Source organism: Cannabis sativa, chromosome 2, assembly GCF_029168945.1.
Source record: "Cannabis sativa cultivar Pink pepper isolate KNU-18-1 chromosome 2, ASM2916894v1, whole genome shotgun sequence".
NCBI classification, from domain to species: domain Eukaryota; kingdom Viridiplantae; phylum Streptophyta; class Magnoliopsida; order Rosales; family Cannabaceae; genus Cannabis; species Cannabis sativa.
This window is the reverse complement of record NC_083602.1, coordinates 76981950-77001472: the sequence shown is the minus strand read 5'-3', so window position 1 is coordinate 77001472 and position 19523 is coordinate 76981950. Positions and strand designations below refer to the sequence as shown.

General features: G+C 38.7%; 1 protein-coding gene across 1 annotated transcript; it reads right to left on the bottom strand.

The window, feature by feature from the left end:
- Window positions 1–17637: 17637 nt before the first annotated feature.
- Window positions 17638–19305, bottom strand: LOC133034526 (uncharacterized). Its single transcript, XM_061109627.1, has 3 exons — window positions 18923–19305; window positions 18533–18725; window positions 17638–18435 (listed from the first exon to the last, which is right to left on the bottom strand). The coding sequence occupies exons 1-3, from the start codon at window positions 19303–19305 to the stop codon at window positions 17638–17640; spliced, it is 1374 nt and encodes a 457-aa protein (XP_060965610.1).
- Window positions 19306–19523: the final 218 nt, after the last annotated feature.

Genomic DNA, 19523 nt, shown 5'->3' with positions numbered 1-19523 from the left:
CCTTTCTATTTGCCAGATAGAAGCTATAGATTCCATATTTATGTTAGCGCTCCCACTCAATTGCACTACCGTGTTCCAAAAATGTACGTATCACCCCGACCCAAAAGTAGACTTAACTAACAAATCAAAGAACACGACTAACACTTTTGAGATTGAACCTAATCATATCAGGATTTAGATCATTTGATCTAGGATCAACTAGGCGATATTGACTTGAATAGATATTACGGTAAGTTTAATAAATCTATGTCAAAGTTCAATATCGGTCCCTTCCGATGCATACTCCATGCACCCAACCTGAGCTTTGCTTTAACCAATGCTATGGAAAGAACATAGCATTAAACCAAATGCAAGTAAACTCTGTTGTAGATTATCATATCAGTAAAACCCTGTGTCTGATAAATCTAGTAATCTTTATTCACATAGTCATGTTTACTTTCCAATGTGTTGACAGCACAATAAACAGGATCAAGTATGTGAAAAAGGGTTTCAGATGAATTTATAAATCAAATAGACAAGCAATTGATAAGATGAGTCAAAACATACACAAATGAATGAAAAATACTTCTGTTTCTTTATTGATATTGAATAAAATAGATTACATTGAAATGGAGTTTTATTTAGGGCATAAAATCCAACAGTTGCATATACAATATTTATCTCTCGAGATCTAACACTATTATGTTTGTCTAATGGTGAAAATCCATTAGGGGTTTATCTCATTAGAAAAACAAACCAAGTTAGACCAACAATGAAGATTCAAAATTAAACTAAAATTTAATAACAGAAAATAACATGGTTCAATATAAATTCACACACAATTCAGAAATTATTAAACATATAGCAAGTAGGAATGACAAGTGAAAATACTAAAACATACAATCCTAAATAATTTCCAAGGTCTTCAACAAACTAATATCAGTGTCCCGTTTAGGCGAGAGTCAGTGATACCATCCATTGAATAGAGTTGTCAGCTCATCTAAAATGATAAACATTCTAGCAACCTTTTATTTGATCAAGATTGGAATCCAGCGTTGTCCCGTTTAGGCGAGAGTCAAGGCTATTCTATCTTATGAGCTTCCACCATTGTTTCATATTTTGTAAGTCAAATACAGTCGCCACCATTAGGGTGATCAATACCATATAAAACACTTACAAATATACTTATCTTTCGAGATTAAACGGTGCTAACTTGCTAATGAACGTTCCTCCATTAGGGAGGATTACTCACTAAAACAAAAGCTATGTAAAACCAACAATGGAGATCGAATGTCCTAATAATAATAAAGCTCATTATTTAAAGAAAGTTGTATTTTCTTTTGAAACTTATTTTAATTTATTTATTTTAAATATAAATATTTATTTAATTAAAATTTCCAATTTAGAATGAAAAATTCTAAATATAAATTTTAATGTAATATTTATAAATTATACCTAGATGGATATGAAAATAACATGAATTATTTCCATCTTAGTAATAATTTCCATAAATATTTAGAAAAATATGCAATTGAAGTTGTTTCAAAATTAATTTAAATTAATTTACAACTCAAATTTAATTTTCTATAAATATATATTGCATTTCGAAAAATGAAGTGTATAAGAATACTACTTTCGAAAATGCTTTAAAATTAAATAAAAAATAAATCCTGGAAAAATTATCTTAATTTTATGTTGGCCCAAAATTAATTTACAACAAAAATATAATTTTCCCATTTAATTAAATATTTAAGAAAAATTTCAAATATTTAAGTATCATGATTAAGAATCAATTTAAATATTAATTTTCTATTTAATTAAATACACTAGAAAAATACTTCAAGCAAAACAGATAATATCTATCTAGTCTTTCATTGACTAATTAATTCAATTTCTAATTATAATATATTTCAGTTCATTTATTTTAATTAATCATTAAATGAAAAAATCATTGATTTAAGTTGGTCAAAAATTAGAATAAATAATTTTCAACTTTAATCTATTTTTCAAATAAAATTCGAAATTTCTGCATTAAAGAAATGCAATTTCGAAATTTTGGGAAAAAGATTAACAAAATAAAATAAAAAAATATATTTTGAAAATTATTCAAATTTAAGTTATGCTGAAATAAGATTCCAAACTTAAAATAATTTTCAACTTTAATTAAATGACATGAAAATAAACAATATTTAAGTATCATGATGAAAATCAACTTGGATATTGAAATTTTCAATTTAATTAAATGTATTAAATTCAAGAAATAAATAATTAAGTATAGAGGAAACTTAATTATTAATTCTAGTTTAATATTAGGAAAATATAATAAACTTAGATTGTACCAAAATTAATTATGAAACAATTAATTTCACAATCAATGATATTTTCCTATTTAATATTAGAAATAATAACTAGTACTAGAAATAACTATCTAGAATATATATCATTAACTAAGTGTTTTTCTAAAATTAACTTTAAAATATCAAAATGAAAAATAAATTTCATATATTTTAAAAGTTAATTATGTTGCTAATTCAATTTTAATTAGGTTAGAATAATATAATTAACCTAATACAATTATTTAAATAAGGCAAATGGGCATTCACAATTGGGGTAGTTCATCTGAGAGGGAGCTGGGTTCAGTATGTCGTACCCACTTCTATTGGCCCACAACTCTCACACAAGGCCCAAAAAAGAGGAATTTAACCTTTAAATAAACAATTGTTATTCATTGAATAAACCCAAATCTAATTGGGCCTAAATAAAATTACTTATGTCAAATTTTATTTTAGCAACCTAGTCCATTTACTTAGTAAAAAAAAAAACTTAAATGAGCTTCCTATATGCATCTAAGCCCAATAGCAAACATATAGGCTCACATAGGTCAAATGATTTGGATGGGCCCTATCATGTTACTAGGTTTACACAGATGAAAGAAGTACAAAATTTACCTGTTACAAATTATTTATAAGATCTATTGACAATTGGACTATGATTAAAATCGGATCATTGAATCTGTCAACAAGTTAATCATAGCAATTTAGATCAAATAAATAATAGGTTTATTAAAAAAAAAATTGAATAAACAATATAAAATTAAATAAACAAACATTGTCCATGTAACAGATGTGAAATAAGATATTAATATAATTAAATTATTATTCTTAAACTAACCAACTAAATTTTGAAAAATTTAGGGTTGTTAAAACAAACCCTAAAATCTCAAAATAAAGAAACTAATTTTAAAATATCTAGGTTTATTTGAATCAAATTAAATTAAATATCAAATAAGATCAATGATTTGAAAGAAAGAATCTTCAATATCACTTTCAAATCTTATAATTTAATAAAATAAACCAATTTTAAAATAGATTTAGTTAGATAATTATTATTTTAGGAATAAAATAATAAATAAATAATAATTACCATAATTATATGTCAAAATATCTAAAATTAAGCAATATTCAAATTTTTACAAAATATCTAAGATAATTTTAATATAATATTTTAAAGAAAAAGACAAACTTATCTTTTAATTTAAAATATGTTAAATATCAAAATATCTAATCTTATAATTAAATAATATATAAATATTAAAGAAGTTAACAAATTTTTGAATCTGACCATAATAGGAAATATTTAAAATTGGAAATATTCCAAAATGGAAATATTTAAAATTACAAAAAATTCTAAATTGAAAATATTTTAAAATTGGAAATATTTCAAATTTGAAATATTTAAAATTGGAAAAAATGAATTTTGGGAAACAATCCAATAAAAAATTTGATTTTTGGGGAAAAATCACACAAAATTCGCAATTGATGCATCCACTCTACAGCCTTGAATCCCGATTTTCCAAAATTCATAACTTTTTCAATTTTTGTCAGAATCGAGTTCCGTAAAAAACAAAATTGCTTAATTTTTCACAAGGAATCCAAATAAAATATTTTAAAAAAATAGAAAAAAAATATTTTTTTCATGGAAAAAATTCGTACAACACATACGTTCATCGCATAAGCACATAAACCAACATGAAACCATCCAAATCAACACAAAACATATAAAAATCGTTTTAATTCATATTTTATGAAAGTAAATCATTATCATGGCTCTGGTGCAAGTTGTTGGAAATATTTTACCAGGATCTAGATTTACTACCAAGTATGTTTTATTAACATCCTAATATGAATTCTAAAACAATGAAATAAACACATAAGAGTTTAAGAAAACCTTACATTGGGTGCAGCGGAATATTATGACTCATTCCATTCAGATCTCTAGCCCTTGATTCCTTTGTGTAGTAGAGCATTATCAAGATCTGAATCTGGATCTCATTCTCTCCTTCTTTGATGTTGATTATCCACAATCTTACATACTATGATTGAGGTACCACTTGATGTGTGTGGGCACTACTCATTCACTCAAGGGTTTCAAAATTGTAGAGAGGAAAATAGAGAGAAAGTGGCGTGTGGGCTTTTTCTGAAAGAAACAAATGTGCAAAGTTATAAGTTTCCTGAAGCCAACACTTTCTATTTATAGAATGCCATTTAGGTTTAGGTTAGAATTGTATGGCATTAAAATAATAAAAAAACTAAATGGTAAAAACCTATGCATAGTGGGCGGCCAGAATAGGAAATTGGGCCTCACTTTGCAACTTTCCCATTTTGTTATTTTTCATTCCCATTTTCTCAAAATTGCCAATTTTCCAATTTAACCATTTAAATGCCAATTTGAATTATTTAATAACTTAAAAATAATTATTAAATAATATTGTCATTTAATATATTTATTAATTTAGACATATAAAGTATCTTAATTAATAAATAAACCTAGAATCTCTTTTCTTTACAATTTCGCCCTTGCTTAGTGAAAATTCATAAAGTAGACATAGTCTAACTTTTAGAATTATAATTGATTAATTAAAATCAATTAACTGAGTCTTACAAGCAGTATGGTCTCAACTAGTATGGGGACCATGGGTCTACATAACCGAGCTTCCAATAAGTCGAACCAAATTTACCAAGTAAATTCCCTAACTTATTAATTCATTATTGAATCCACTCTTAGAACTTGGAATTGCACTCTCAGTCATATAGAACACTCTATATGTTCCATGATACAGACACGTCATTAGTTATCCATTGTTATAATCCTAATGTGATCAATGATCCTCTATATAGATGATTTACACTGTAAAGGGATTAAATTACCGTAACACCCTACAATGTATTTTATCCTTAAAACACTTAACCCTGTATAAATGATATTTCAGCTAAGTGAAATGAGTACTTCACCATATTTTTTTGTTTGGTTAAGCTCGAAGGAAATCATCCTTTACTTTCTATTCGCCAGATAAAAGCTATAGATTCCATATTTATGTTAGCGCTCCCACTCAATTGCACTACCGTGTTCCTAAAATGTACGTATCACCCTGACCCAAAAGTAGGCTTAACTAACAAATTAAAGAACACGAACAACACTCTTGAGATTGAACCTAATCATATCAAGATTAAGATCATTTGATCTAGGATCAACAGGTGATATTGAATTGAATAGATATTACGGTAAATTCTTATATATCTAATCAAAGTTCAATATCGGTCCCTTCCGATGTGTACTGCATACATCCAATACTGGTAAACTTTGCCAATGTCCTGGAAAGGACATAACACTTTTCCAAGGTGTAAGAATACCTATCGCTGATTATACCATGTCAGTCTAAATCCAGTGTTCTGACAAATCAGGGAATAAACTTTTGAACATATAATTAAGATTATATTCCACTGTGCTGACAACACTATAATCATTAACAAATTCATATGTTCTGGACTTAAATGGAATTCGTACATTATATATATAATCATGAAATAAATCATGTGAACCATGCAACATAAAATGTTTTTTCTGATCTTTATTAATAAGTAAATCTGATTATATTGAAATGGGTTTTATTTAGGGCATAAAACCCAACAGGGTCCCCAAGTCAAGGATCCACATCTTCATCCCCGCCTTGGGAAGTTCCCTACTTGGGAATGTTTTTTCCCTTGTTTGTGCTCTGGCTGGAGGATACTTCCTTCTTAGCCTTGGCCACTACAAGGTTATAACATTCCCGTGCAGACTGCTGGTTTCCTCTCAGACACCCTACCCCATTCTTTGTTGGGAACTTCAGGCACGAGTGAAATATTGATGTGACAGCCTTTAAGTCATACAAGGCCGACCGAACAAGCATTACGTTAAAAGCTGAAGGAACATCCAATATTAGGAACTGTGCCATGATAGTCATGCTCGTCGGAGCTTGTCCAACAGTGAGGGTTAGACGGATTTGTCCTAGAGGTGCAACTCTTTGACCGGAGAAACAATAGACAGGCTGGAGGCATGGGGTTAGATCCTTGAGTTGGAGTCCCATCTTTTCGTAAGCAGTCTTGAACAAAATGTTGGAAGAAGCTCCATTGTTGATCATGGTTCTGGCCACCATTTTATTGGCTATCTAGACTTCCACGACCAGCGGATTGTTGTGCAAAAATCTAATTTTGACAGGGTCTTCATCGTTAAAGGTTATGGTCGGCTCTCTTGCTTGTGGAACTTTGGGCTTCCTTTCTTCCACGGCCAGGATGACTTCTTCTTGCTCGTGCTGCACTGTTCGCGCATACCTCTCCAGAGCTTTGCCCGAATCTCCAGCAATGTGAGGACCTCCAACAATGACTTGCAGATGCCCATCTATTGGTGGAGGTAGCAAATCTTGGTTGTTGTCGTTCCTCTAACCTTGGTCGGTCTTAACATACTTTTGGAGGTGCGGGTTGTTTTTCCTTATTAGGAATTCAATTTACCGCTTCAGGTTGCAGCATTCATTAGTTTCGTGGCCGTAGTCTCCGTGGAACCGACAAAACTTTGTCATGTCCCTTTTGTTGGTATCTTTCTTCATGGGCTCGGGTGTCTTATACGGGGCCAACGACTGGTTGCCATGTATACACTTTTTATATCTTCAGTCAGAATAGTGAATGCAGTGTATTTGGCATGATTCTCCCGGGGAGCTTGTTCAGATTTACCAGTGAACTTTCCTTTCTTCCTGTTCCCTTACTTGTGGTTGTTGCTGGAACGCTTGCCACTTGAGCTTGAATTGTTTTGGTAGTTGGGAAGTTGGGCGGATGTTCTAGTGGAAGGAGCCTTTGACTTGCCAGGCTTTTTCTCACCTTTCGCTCGTTGAATGGCTCCTTCGAGCTTGATGAAGCCTTCGGCACGGTCAAGAAAATCACTCATTGAGTCTACCGGCCCGTTCTTCCTTATATCCTTCCAAAGTTCACCGAGGACTTCGATGCCCCCCAGTATTGCGGATAACTTTCCATCCTCAGTTACCCATGAAACTTTGGTTGCTTCCGTCATGAATCTGCTGATGTATGCCCGGAGTGGCTCGCCTGGTCGTTGCTTAACTTCAACCAAGTCTCCCAAATGCAATGGGAGTTGGCGCGAGGAGGAGAATTGTGCATGGAATTTCGAAAAGAAGGTTTTCCATGAACTAAACTTTCCAGGAGCCAACTTGAAATACCATTGCTGAGCGGCTTCAGACAGAGTGGTAGGAAAGATTCTGCAGCATACATCTCCTCATACCCCTTGCAAATCCATTTGCATTTCGAAGTACTTGAGATGGGAAAGGGGATCTTCTCTCCCCGTGTACATTTTCCACGTCGACATTTTGAACTTGTGGGGCAGCGGCAGGAGTTCCGCGTGCTCAGTCTAGCTCAAGATCATTATTTCTCTGTCCAGCCATCCCGTGAAACATATTTTTCAGTTCGTCTAGCTGAGCCTGTACGGCTGGGCTAACCTGCTCGGCATTCTTGTCAACTTGGATTACATCAACATCTTTCTGAGCGTGGATTTGAGTACGGGCTCCGGGCTGCACGATTGTATTAACATTCTGATCGTTTGCTCCCCTCCTTCTGTTTAGATCATTCCTTAGGTCATGGGTTGTCCCTAACCTTTCGAACACAGAAGCGCCTGGTTGCCTTAGCGATTGATTCGCTTGGTTGACGGGTGGAATGGCACCATTGATCTGGTTGGATCCATCAGGTATGACTCCTCCTGATGAATTACCACACAAGGTCTGCTCGCCTACCGGTGGACCCACGAGTGGAACTCGTGATTGCGGATTGGGCAGTTGACCATTTGCAGTCTCGGAAGTGTTCATCGTTGGATCCTCGTCCGTTTCTCCCAGGGGAATGACGTTCGACGATTGCTGACCTACAGTTTGGTAGGCTCTTCGTATCAGCACGGTAGCTTGCCGACTACGATCTTCGATCTCTGCATGGTGAGCCCTTAATGCCTCCATCTCTCTATCCCTCCATTCGGTGAACATACGCCTTTGTTCGTCGAATGCGAGATTTACTGCGGCGCGTAGTTCGTCTTGATTATGATGTAGGGTATTTTTATGACCATGCATGAGTCTGAGTGCGTCACGAAGATTTTGTAATTCAGTGGCATCTCCGATAGTCGTCTGGGCGTTGGTTCCAGGCGAAACAGTCATATTATGAATGCCCTAGTTGGGTGCGGAACTGTTATTTCCAGTCTCTTGCACACCAGGCGCAATTTCATCTATAGGAACTGTTTCACCATTCCCCACGCTCGCTGGCTATCCAGGATTAACAGCAGGCGGAACCCTCGTGTTCCCTGGGTTCTGTGATGCAGGATCCAGCGTCTGTGAATTTGCCAAATCAGTCAGGCCTCTACAAGTTTGCACCATCGTATTGGCATTGGATGTTGAATAAAGAGCGATTCGTGATCCTTCTCTCAATGAAAGCACAAAAATGTTGACTTCCCTTTTAGCCAACGACAATGAGTCTATTTTATAAGCAATAAATGATTTATAATAACAAATATATGATAAAACAATAAAAAGACACAGTTTTTTTATAGAGGTTCAGCCCTGAGCAGTTCGATAATAGCCTTATCCTCGTTACTTGTATTGACTTAAGATCAAGGAGAAAGATTCCTTTTCTTATAGCTCTTACAAGTTACAATAGTATCTCTGAATATATAATTCTTAGATATATTTAAGGTATAGTCTTAGCTCAACTGCTTTTCTACCGATCCTTTGCCCAGTGAATATACATCACTATTTATAAGGCTAGTAAGCTTGGGGAGGAAGAGTTTCCCCTCTCGTTACAATGCGTATAAACAGAAAGATCGTGGGATCAATGCTGAATGCAAGAATCGTGGGATTGAGGCTGAATACACTGATAACGAGATCATGTGTATGCCATATCCACATAAATTGAACCCTGAGTTATAGGGATTGTGCTGATGACTCATGATGCGAAAGTTGAATTCGCTAAGTGTTGGTTGCTCTGCGCGGATTGCTGAATACCTTGCTCTGAGCATGCCAGTGAGGCATCCTGCTCGGACTATGCTTCCCGAGCAGATGTTCCAAGTGGATTCCACGTGTCACCATTCATTTGATGCCACGTCAGAGTGTAAAAATTGGGATAACAGTTATATAATGAAAAGGTTGATTGGTCAAGCAATGATAATGTGATGATACTGTGGACAAAATATATGGGCTCACCTGATTAGGTGATGCGATATACCTGGCGACGTACTGAGCGTAGGTACAGGCATTAGGGACATATGATGAGTACTGAGCGTAGGTACGGGCTCACTTGATTAGGTGATGCGATATACTTGGCGATATATTGTGCGTAGGTACGGGCATTAGTGATATGAAAATACTTGGTTATGGCATAAATCGAAACCATTGTTGGGTTTCTTCCTGGCGATGTATCGGGTGTAGGTATGGGCGTTAGTGATATATGAGTACCGGGCGTAGGTATGAGCTCGTCTGATTAGACAATGCGATATATTGGTGCCAAGTTGTGGCACAGACTTGCCTGATTAGGTAATGCAATTATGTAACTGGCGTAGGTACGGACTCGTCTGATTAGGCGATGCGATATATTGGTGCCATATTGTGGCACGGGCTCACCTAATTAGGTGATGCAATTATATGATATATGGGTGCAGATTTTTGGCACGAACTCACCTAATTAGGTGATGCAGTTGTGCAATATATGGGTGCTAGGCTATGGCACGGGCTTGCCTGATTAGGCAATACAATACATGATTATCAAACTAAAGCATCGACTTGCCTGATTAGGCAATGTGATATAATGAAGATGGTTATTTTATGAGGTAACATATATATATATAATTTATATTTCCAAATGAATATGATTCTTATTATTAGTATAATTGTTTTATATTGCCAGTAGTGATTTAGATTTCATCTTATGACAATGTGTGATGGTTTGATTCTGATTGTGTATAAATGATAATATTTGAATAATAAACTATATGATTATTATTGCTTTTCTTGCTAGTCTTGTGACTCACGGGTGCTATGTGGTGCAGGTAAGGACAATGGAAAGTTAGAGCTGCCACGAGATGACTACCTTCTCCAGCAATGTACATATTGATCTCACCAACTTACGTGCCAGTTGCTAGGAGTTATTTTGGGCTGGTTGTATCTACTGTGTGTTTCGATTTTGTGTTTAGATGGTTGTCGTATATATTTCTTTAGTAAAACTTTTTTATAGCAGGGATCCCCGGAACACGTTTTTTATGCCATTATCATGGTTTTTAATAATTATTCTATTAGTATTAAACTATTTTATAAAATTACACACGTGGCGTCCCTATAGATTAGGGCGTTACAACTAGTATCGGATGTATGGAGTATACATCGGACTAGACCGATATTGAACTTGGTAAAGATATCATAAACTTACTGTTGTATCTCTCTAAGTCAATATCACTTAGTTGATCTTAGATCAATAGATCTTAATCCTAAGATGGTTAGGTTCGATCTCAACTATATTATTTATGTTCTTAGAGTTTGTACTATCCCAATAAGCCTAATGGTAAATAATTAAGGTTTATATTTATATTATGGGTTAATGAGGTAATAAGTGGGATTATGATCCTACTAATTTATTTCAGCAAAAAATTTAAATTTGGCTATAAGTGGATATATAAGCGTAATTTGTTAATTACGGAGATTTATTTGAAATACGTAGATATATTATGAGTTATTTGTGAAATAAAAATATTTTCAGGTTTGGCAACCCTAACGACCCGATTGGAGGCCAAAAATATCACAACAGTTTTAGTTAGAAATATTGATAGAATTATTGAGATAAGTTGATTTTAGAAATACCGAAGTATTTTGGGATACTCAAAATTGGCCAAATACCCTAGAAATAGAAGTTTCTTAGTGGCTAAGAAATAATAAGATAAATATTAATAATAAATTTTTTATTAATATTATATTATATTATTATTAATGTTGACCGAGGTTTTCGGCAACCAATTAAGTAATATATAAGAAGAGCTGTAGAAAGTTTAATGCAGAAGATTTTTATATGGTTGGGGCATTAATGAAGCTTAGTCCACGAGTCTTTGGTATTAATGAGAGTATTTATTACAGAGAATGTTCTTGGTGGATTTCTCTCCTATTTTCTCTCTTTGATTCCTTAAACCAAATTGTTCGACCCCTTTTCAATCTGTTTGTGGGGTATTTATAGTGTTTTTTCTGAAAGGATCCCTAGGAATGGATCACTTGTCTTTCTGTGTTAGCTTCATAGGGGCACATATTCCCAGTATATACAAAATAGGAAATACATGCCCTATATCGTAAGTATTTTAGGAGTTAGGTGGATATAATCTTTTATTTCCTCTTAACTAATGTGATTTCTCATAATGTAGTCGTCACTAGACTCATCGATTATAGTGTAATCGCCGTGAAAGGGGGCTTACGCCATCAGTCATGTCCTTTATGGAGGTTTCAATATGTCTTCCCCCATGTGGCATTAAATGCAAAGTGATTGTTCAAGTAATCTCTATACCTCCCGAAACTGCCTTAGCAAGGCTCTAGCCTCCCGAAGAGTAAAAATGTGTCTTATGCCCTCCTCCGGGAGGAATCTTCCCTGAGGTGTTCCTTTTTTGTCTAAGACTTAGCTGATTTTCATGAATGATTGTTCTTCTAGATCCATGTGTCACCTTTATCCACGTCCACGTATTTTGGGAAAAATCAAGGGCAACATTTACCCCCCAAGCCTCATTAGCAAAGGGTAAGTGAGGCTTGCTTGATGCCTCCGGTTAGTATGTTGGTATAACGACACGGGCCTTAGGCGCGTGGACTGCATTTATGATGGCCATCATTAATATTTATTTCCTTTTGCAAACAACGATTCGCTTCCCGTCCATTGAAAAACCGGTGCATTTAATCCGAGTGTTAGAAAGGTACTCAAACGTTTTCAACCGCCCTATTAATCTCACCCGTTGGATTCGTAGAATGCGAATCGATTAAGATTCTCACCGTACGATGGTGTCTGATCACAGCTGCCTTGCACCCCTTTTGGTCTATAAAATCCAGCATTTTCTCAACATTGGGTTACTTCGCAATCTCGCCTTTTCGACCCAAGAACCTCTGAGAAAATTTCAGAAACCATAGATTCCTTGTTGTTGTTTCTTCGTCGCTGCCAGTCTGCATTCTACCGTCGATCATAACCACTTCCCAGTTCTCGACCTTTATGTAAGTATTCTGGGTACATTTTACTTTTGGTGTTCATTTGCATGTTAAGGCATAGTTTTGAAATTTTTAGTTGCATTTGATTTCTACGGTGAGATGATCTTGGAGAAGACCGTCGTACTACGTATCTTTTCCTCTGTGCTCTACTTTTTCATTTGGCCAAACAACCTTTTTTGCTTTTAGATTGTTAAGAGTATGAAATGGTTTTCATACTCGAGTCCTTCCTGCTTTCGCTGCCTTTGGGATATTTGCACCTGATGTTTGCCTAGGAGAATCCTTGGATTTTTCATTTCTGGCAGACATCCGGAGGGGGCCTCTTTCCAGCGGTTAGGGGACCCCCATTCCCTCTTTTTATGCTAGGGTTTGGTTTGAGGGCTAACTGCTGGGCTTCTCTTTTTAGAATCTTACTACTCTCAAGACATGTTTTTCCCCACTACCGGAGCAAAATCCTCGAGCAAAGGATCTAACACCCTGGCCACCTTGGAGGAGGTGATGAAGGGACCTGTGGTCTAGGAGAAATATACTTGCCAATCTACTGGCTGGGAGGCTGATGAGTTGCATTCAACTCTAACATGTGCCCACCAACTAGAGAAGATTATCAACGTGGCCGGGATCAAGCCTTCCGCTTCCGGAGTCTTTCACCGTCTTCCAAGAGATGAGGAGACGCCTAATCGTAACTATGGTGGCTTCAGAGCTTGGAGTCAGACTCATCTCATGTCCGAAGCAATGTTGCCACTTCAGGATTACTTCATCAACTTCTTAGTTTTTGTTGACCTTGCGCCTTACCAACTTATCCCCCAAGCATATCGCATGCTTTCACGCTTATTTATCTTTTCTGTTGCCAGAGGATGGGCTTCGCCTAGCCCGGCTGAAATTTTGTAATTTTATGAACTTGTATCCGTCCCCAAGAAGGGAGACAAACTTAAAGACAATTTTTTCACACTTTGGGCCCATCCTACTAATGAGGGTCTGGTTCCCTTTAATATTCAGAAAAATGTTAAGGAATACTGTCACTGGTTTTTCTTCTCGTCTGGCTTCCAAGCCATAAAGCCCCGAAGCTGCTTACGGAGTGGGTCAGGGTACCTTCGATGCACCGCACCACTCCTACACAACTTTTCCTTCAGCACGCCAAGGTCTTTTCCACGTACGACAAGGATGGGCTGAATGTTGGGGACTTGGCCACGACTGCACACTGTAGGAGGGCCAAGTTGATCACAGAGAGCCACTACGTGGATGATTTCAATTTATCCAAGGTTCTTTGTCCCAACATTCGCAGCCCAGACTCCGAGAAGGCGCTTTGGGCAGACATCATTGCTTCCGTGGAGGACCGGTATATAAAGTACCTCTTCAGGAGGGAACAAGAATTGGCTTACATCAAAGCCCAAGCCGCCGCCAGGAGGGTTCTTTGGATTGAGGCCTGAAAAGAGCAAGTGACCTCCCGGCCCAAGCTTTCGTTCCCGATTCCCAACACTGGGGCTCCTGATGCTAGTACCTCCGGATTTGGTAAGTCCCCATTAATTGTTCATCACGTCCAATCCGTTCAAGATTATTCTAGCTGTAGGCTAGTAGAGTTTGATGAACATCTCCTTAGGTTTAGGATGCCTCCTATTCGATGGGGTGATCATGCCAAGGGTTTTTATTTTTCCAACTTAGGTCACTTTTTAGGCCGATCTAGGATGGGATCCGGTCCTCCCGTACCTATCCCTTTGGATCATTCGGCCTATTTATCTTCTAGCTGGTTCCTCCCCTCGGACAACTTTCTTGGGGACGACGACACCAGCCTTTTAATGCATGCTTTTGCTAGGGCAAAATTAGATCGTCAGGGTAGGTTAGTTTTATGACTTTGTTCTTGCATGCATGACTTCTCGATAATGTTCTAACGCCCTGTCTTTAAGCAGCGAAGCCAATGGATGAAATCTTGGATGCTCTTGCCCGAACCTACAGTCCTGACCCAGTTTTGCCTCAAGCACAAGACCCGACGGTGACTCCCGGGAGGTCCTCTTCCAACTTTCCCTTGGACCAAGTCGTTTTAATCGACGAGGACGGGCAGGTAGAAGAAGAAGAAGGTGAAATTCTCCCTCCTCTAGACAGAAAGCGCAATGGAAAAATGGTGGAGACTAAGGTTGCCAAGAAGCCCAGGAGAGCAGATACTCCGGCTCCCACCTCTAATTCAGGGACCCCCCGAGGTGGACGAGTACACTGTTCCTCCGGGTATCGTCCTAATCCCCAATCCTGCCGATGAGGAAAGAACCCAACTCCGGATTGCCAAACACAATTATGCCACAGCGAAGTACACAAAGGGGAACGCCGAGGTGGAAGCCTTGAAGAAGATCTTGAGGGAGGCCCATGACAGTTTTACTTGTAGTGAGTATGCCGGGAACGTCTGGGATTTTAATTTGGATCCCTTGACTGACTGGTTCAACCGCTTCATCAGACCCAGCCTGGCTCCCTTTGCTTTGGAATCAATGAGCCACTTTGCTGCCGGCCTGGTTCAGCTCCCCATGAAGAGATACGCGGTGTCTGCTTTTACTAATCCCGTTTACCAAATCCAGGGCGTGAGCGCTGCCATGACCACGGTAAGTTCCTATCTGTTTAGAGGTACCTTCAGGCTTCTTTTTTTCTTGGTGCCCAACATCATGTATTCCTTATGCATATATATTTTTTCTTTTGTTGTCAGATTGCTGCGGAGACTAGTCGTCTTTCGAAGACTTTTATTGATCATGGGTACACCATGTCCTAATTTGGGGGTATGGAGGAGGCCATGAAGAGTCTTCGGGACTTGAAGGCACATAAAAGAGCTATCCGGGAGGAAGCCCAGCAAAAAGTGGCTCTTACTGAGCGGAGCCACCAAGAGGCGCTGAGGGCTAAGGATGAGGCATTGAAGGCTAGTGATGCAGCCGTGGCCACAGCGAGGCGGGAGCTGCGGGATTCTAAGGAGGCAGGGCAAGAATTGACCGCCAAGCTGAGGTCTTTGGAAGAGCTGCACCAAGTGGATTTGCAAATGATAGCCAACCTAACTGTTGAAGTGAAGGGGCTTCGTGAATTCAAAGAGCAGGCTCAGAAGGAGGCGACTAAGGCGAAGAGAGATGCCCTCCTGGCTCCAGTCACTTGCCAGCACTGTAAGAAGCGCTTTGATGATGGAGTTTTCGTGGCCTAGAAAACCAATGGTCAGAATCTTAACCTCAATTTTTATCCCAAGCCTGAAGAAGGTCTTGCTCACTTCTGGGAGAAGAAGAAGAGGCTGAATGCAGTGCTGGAGGAGCGCAGGGGTCCTCGTCTTCCTCCTCGGGCTGATTGAATCATTTGTTTATCTCCTTTGTTATCATCATTATCATTTTTTTTATTTACATATTCAGTTCTTCCCCCCACTTTTAAGACAATTTATTTCTTTTTTTTTTCTTAAGGGGAGACATTTATGGCCCGTCCCCAAGCCTTTTTTCTTTCTAAGGGTTTGTTTTTTTTTCTTTGTTCAAACAATTTACACTATGCTCGAATATAAATAGTTTTTAACTTCCTTAAACTTGATTTGTTTATATTTATCCATGTGAATATGCCTTAGTACCCCCCTAAATGACATGAAAATCAATTTTTAAGTCACTTAGTCTCACAAAATTAAATTAGAGGTTGCATATACTTGTCCGGTACAAATTTCCTTTACAGAACATAAACTTTGCTTTTTAACTATTGGTAATATTTTCGGAGGTGATCGGCATTCCAGGCCCTAGGCACCATGGTTCCGTCCATTCTCTTTAGCTTGTAGGTCACGGAGCCGATCTCATCCTCGACTTCATATGGTCCTTCCCAATTTGGCCCAAGTACCCCCACTCCGGGTTCCTGAGTGGCCAGGAAGACCCTTCTTAACACTAGATCACCAATAGTAAATTTTCTGTCTTTGACTTTGGAGTTGAAGTGTTTAGCCACCTTCTTTTGATAAGCTGCCATCCATACGTGGGACTCATCCCGGAGTTCGTCAATTTGATCCAGTGCTTCTTGTAATAGAGATTTGTTTGTTACTAGATCATAAGTCGTTCTCCTGTGGGATGGGAACAAAGTTTCCACTGGGACCATAGCCTCACAAACATACGCCATTGAGAATGGTGAGTGGCCGGTTGTGGTTCTTGGGGTGGTCCGGTAGGCCCATAACACTTTTGGCAACTCTTCGGGCCAGTTGTTCTTGCAGGTCAGCAGCTTCTTCTTTAGGGTGACCTTTAGGATTTTATTGACGGCTTCTGCTTGTCCATTTGTTTGTAGCCTTGCCACCGCGGAGAAACTTTTAATGACTTCGTGTTGGTTGCAGAAGTCGGTGAATTCTTCGCAGTTAAACTGCTTTCCAATGTCTGAGACTATCTTATGAGGCAGGCCATATCGACACACTATGTTTTTGATAACAAAATCTAGTACTTTTTTAGCAGTTATGGTCTTCATGGGCTCGGCCTCTGTCCACTTTGTAAAGTAGTCCACGGCTACTACAGCATACTTTACCCCTCCCTTTCCCGTTGGTAACGACCCAATGAGATCCATCCCCCACACCACAAAAGGCCAGGGGCTAGTCATCAGGGTAATCTCGTTGGGGGGGCTCTTGGTATGTTCACGAACCTTTGGCACGAATCGCACTTTAGGACGTTGTCTACACAATCTTTTTTTATTGTTGGCCAGAAGTATCCTTCTCTCAGTATTTTCTTTGAGAGACTCGGACCTCCGGTGTGATCTCCGCAGAACCCCTCATGGACCTCTTGCATGATTTGTCTAGCTTCAGGGTCCGATACACACCTTAAGTACGACATGCTGAGTCCTCTTTGGTAGAGAATATTATCCATCATCACATATTGATGTGCTTGATATTGTAGCCTTCTGGATAGGACCCTTTCATGAGGCAACTCACCTTTTGTTGTATATCTGATGATGGGGTCCATCCAACTTGGCTCTTGCTCAATGGTGACCACCGTATCTTTAATTATGATACTTGGCTCCGCGAGGTGTTCAACGGTCATTACCCTCAGTCTTTCTATCTCGTTGTCTGACGCTAACTTGGCCAAACAGTCTGCATTAGCGTTCTTCTCTCGGGGAATTCTTTCCACCTTGTATTACGTGAACTCATGGAGCAGTTCTCGAACAATAGCTACGTACGCTGCCATTTTCTCTCCATGCGTTTGATATTCTCCCGAGACTTGATTAACCACCAGCTGCGAATCACTGAAGATTTCTACCTTGGCGGCCCCCACGGCTTTTGCTAACTTTAAACTTGGAATCAGGGCTTCATATTCAGCTTCGTTGTTAGAGGCTGGGAATGAAAAATGTAGGGCCACCTGGAGCCGGAGTCCGTCTAGCGATATCATTGCTATTCCAGCACTGGATCTGTTTTCGTTTGATGCCCCGTCAACGAACACTTTCCACGCTGGGGTTCGCGGTACTGGCACGCTTGAACTGGCTTCTGCTTCATTACACTCTGTTATGAAGTCTGCTAAGGCATGTCCTTTTATGGAAATGCGTGGTACGTAGTGTATATCAAACTGGCTCAATTCCATGGCCCATTTGAGGAGCCTTCCTGACGCTTCCGGCTTCTGCAAGACTTGTCGAAGCGGGTGGTTTGTTGGTACCTTGATGGGGTGAGCTTGGAAGTAGGGTCTCACCTTTCTTGAAGCCATCAGGAGGCAGAAAACTAACTTCTCAATCAACCGATACCGTATCTCAGCCCCTATCATGCGCTTGCTAACGTAGTACACAGGATGTTGGACTTTGTCCTCTTCCCGGACTAGGGCTACACTGACAGCGTTCTCGAAGACGGCTAAGTACAATAACAAGTCTTCTCTGTGAACCGACTTTGATAGAATTGGCGGTTTAGCCATGTGCTCTTTCAATTTTTCTAAATGCCTCCTCGCATTCTTCAGTCCATTCAAATTTTTGGTATTTCTTTAAGATGTTGAAAAAAGGGATGCACTTGTCAGTTGATCGGGAAATGAATCGGCTTAGGGCAGTAACCTTTCCGGTCAAGCTTTGCACATCTTTGTGCTTCTTGGGGGAAGGCATGTTTAATAAAGCTTGAATTTTTTCAGGGTTTTCCTCTATCCCCTTTGGTTGACGATGAATCCCAAAAATTTCCCTGACTTGACTCCTAAAGTGCATTTCTTTGGGCTGAGTTTCATTCCATACCTCCGGACTACTTCGAAGCATTCTGTGAGGTCGTCAGCATGGCTCACACATGCTTTGGATTTGACTAACATGTCATCCACGTAAACCTCTATATGTCTTCCCAGGAGGCCTTTAAACATCCGGTTCACCATTCTCTAATATGTTGCACTAGCGTTTTTTAATCCGAAAGGCATAACCAGGTAGCAGTATACCCCCTTATCAGTCCTGAAGCTAGTGCACTCTTTATCTACAATGTGCATCTTAATCTGGTTGTATTCGGAGTAGGCGTCCATGAAAGACAGTAGCTTGAACCCAGAGGTGGCATCTACCATCTGGTCGATCCGAGGTAAAGGGAAGCAGTCTTTTGGGTAGGCCTTGTTGAGGTCAGTGAAGTCTATACATACCCACCATGTCCCATTCGGCTTTGGCACCAATACCGGATTAGCCAGCCATTCCGAGTAGTACACATCCCGGATTAGGCGGTTAGTCAGTAGCTTGTCTACTTCCTTTTCCAGGGCGTCCGCTTTTACCGGATCAAGGGGATGCCGCTTCTGTTGTATTGGCGGCATGTCTGGGTTAACATTTAGGACATGGGTAATCACATGCGGGCTTATGCCGGTCATGTCTCTTTGGCACCACGCAAAAACATTTGTGGCTGACCTTAATGCTTCAATAATTTTGTCTCTCTCCTCTGGCTCTAGGTTTTTTCCTAAGCGAAGGGTCTTGGTAGGGTCTGTTGGGTTTTGTGCCCTAAATAAAACCCATTTCAATATAATCAGATTTACTTATTAATAAAGATCAGAAATAACATTTTATGTTGCATGGTTCACATGATTTATTT

Excerpts from the sequence above, each read along its gene's own strand:
- LOC133034526 (XM_061109627.1), bottom strand. The coding sequence starts at position 19,305 with ATGACCGGCATAAGCCCGCATGTGATTACCCATGTCCTAAATGTTAAC. Across the intron at positions 18,726-18,922 it reads ATGCACATTGTAGATAAAGA|AATGCTTCGAAGTAGTCCGG; the intron begins GTGCACTAGCTT and ends ACGACCTCACAG. Across the intron at positions 18,436-18,532 it reads TGCAAAGCTTGACCGGAAAG|AATGCGAGGAGGCATTTAGA; the intron begins GTTACTGCCCTA and ends AATGGACTGAAG.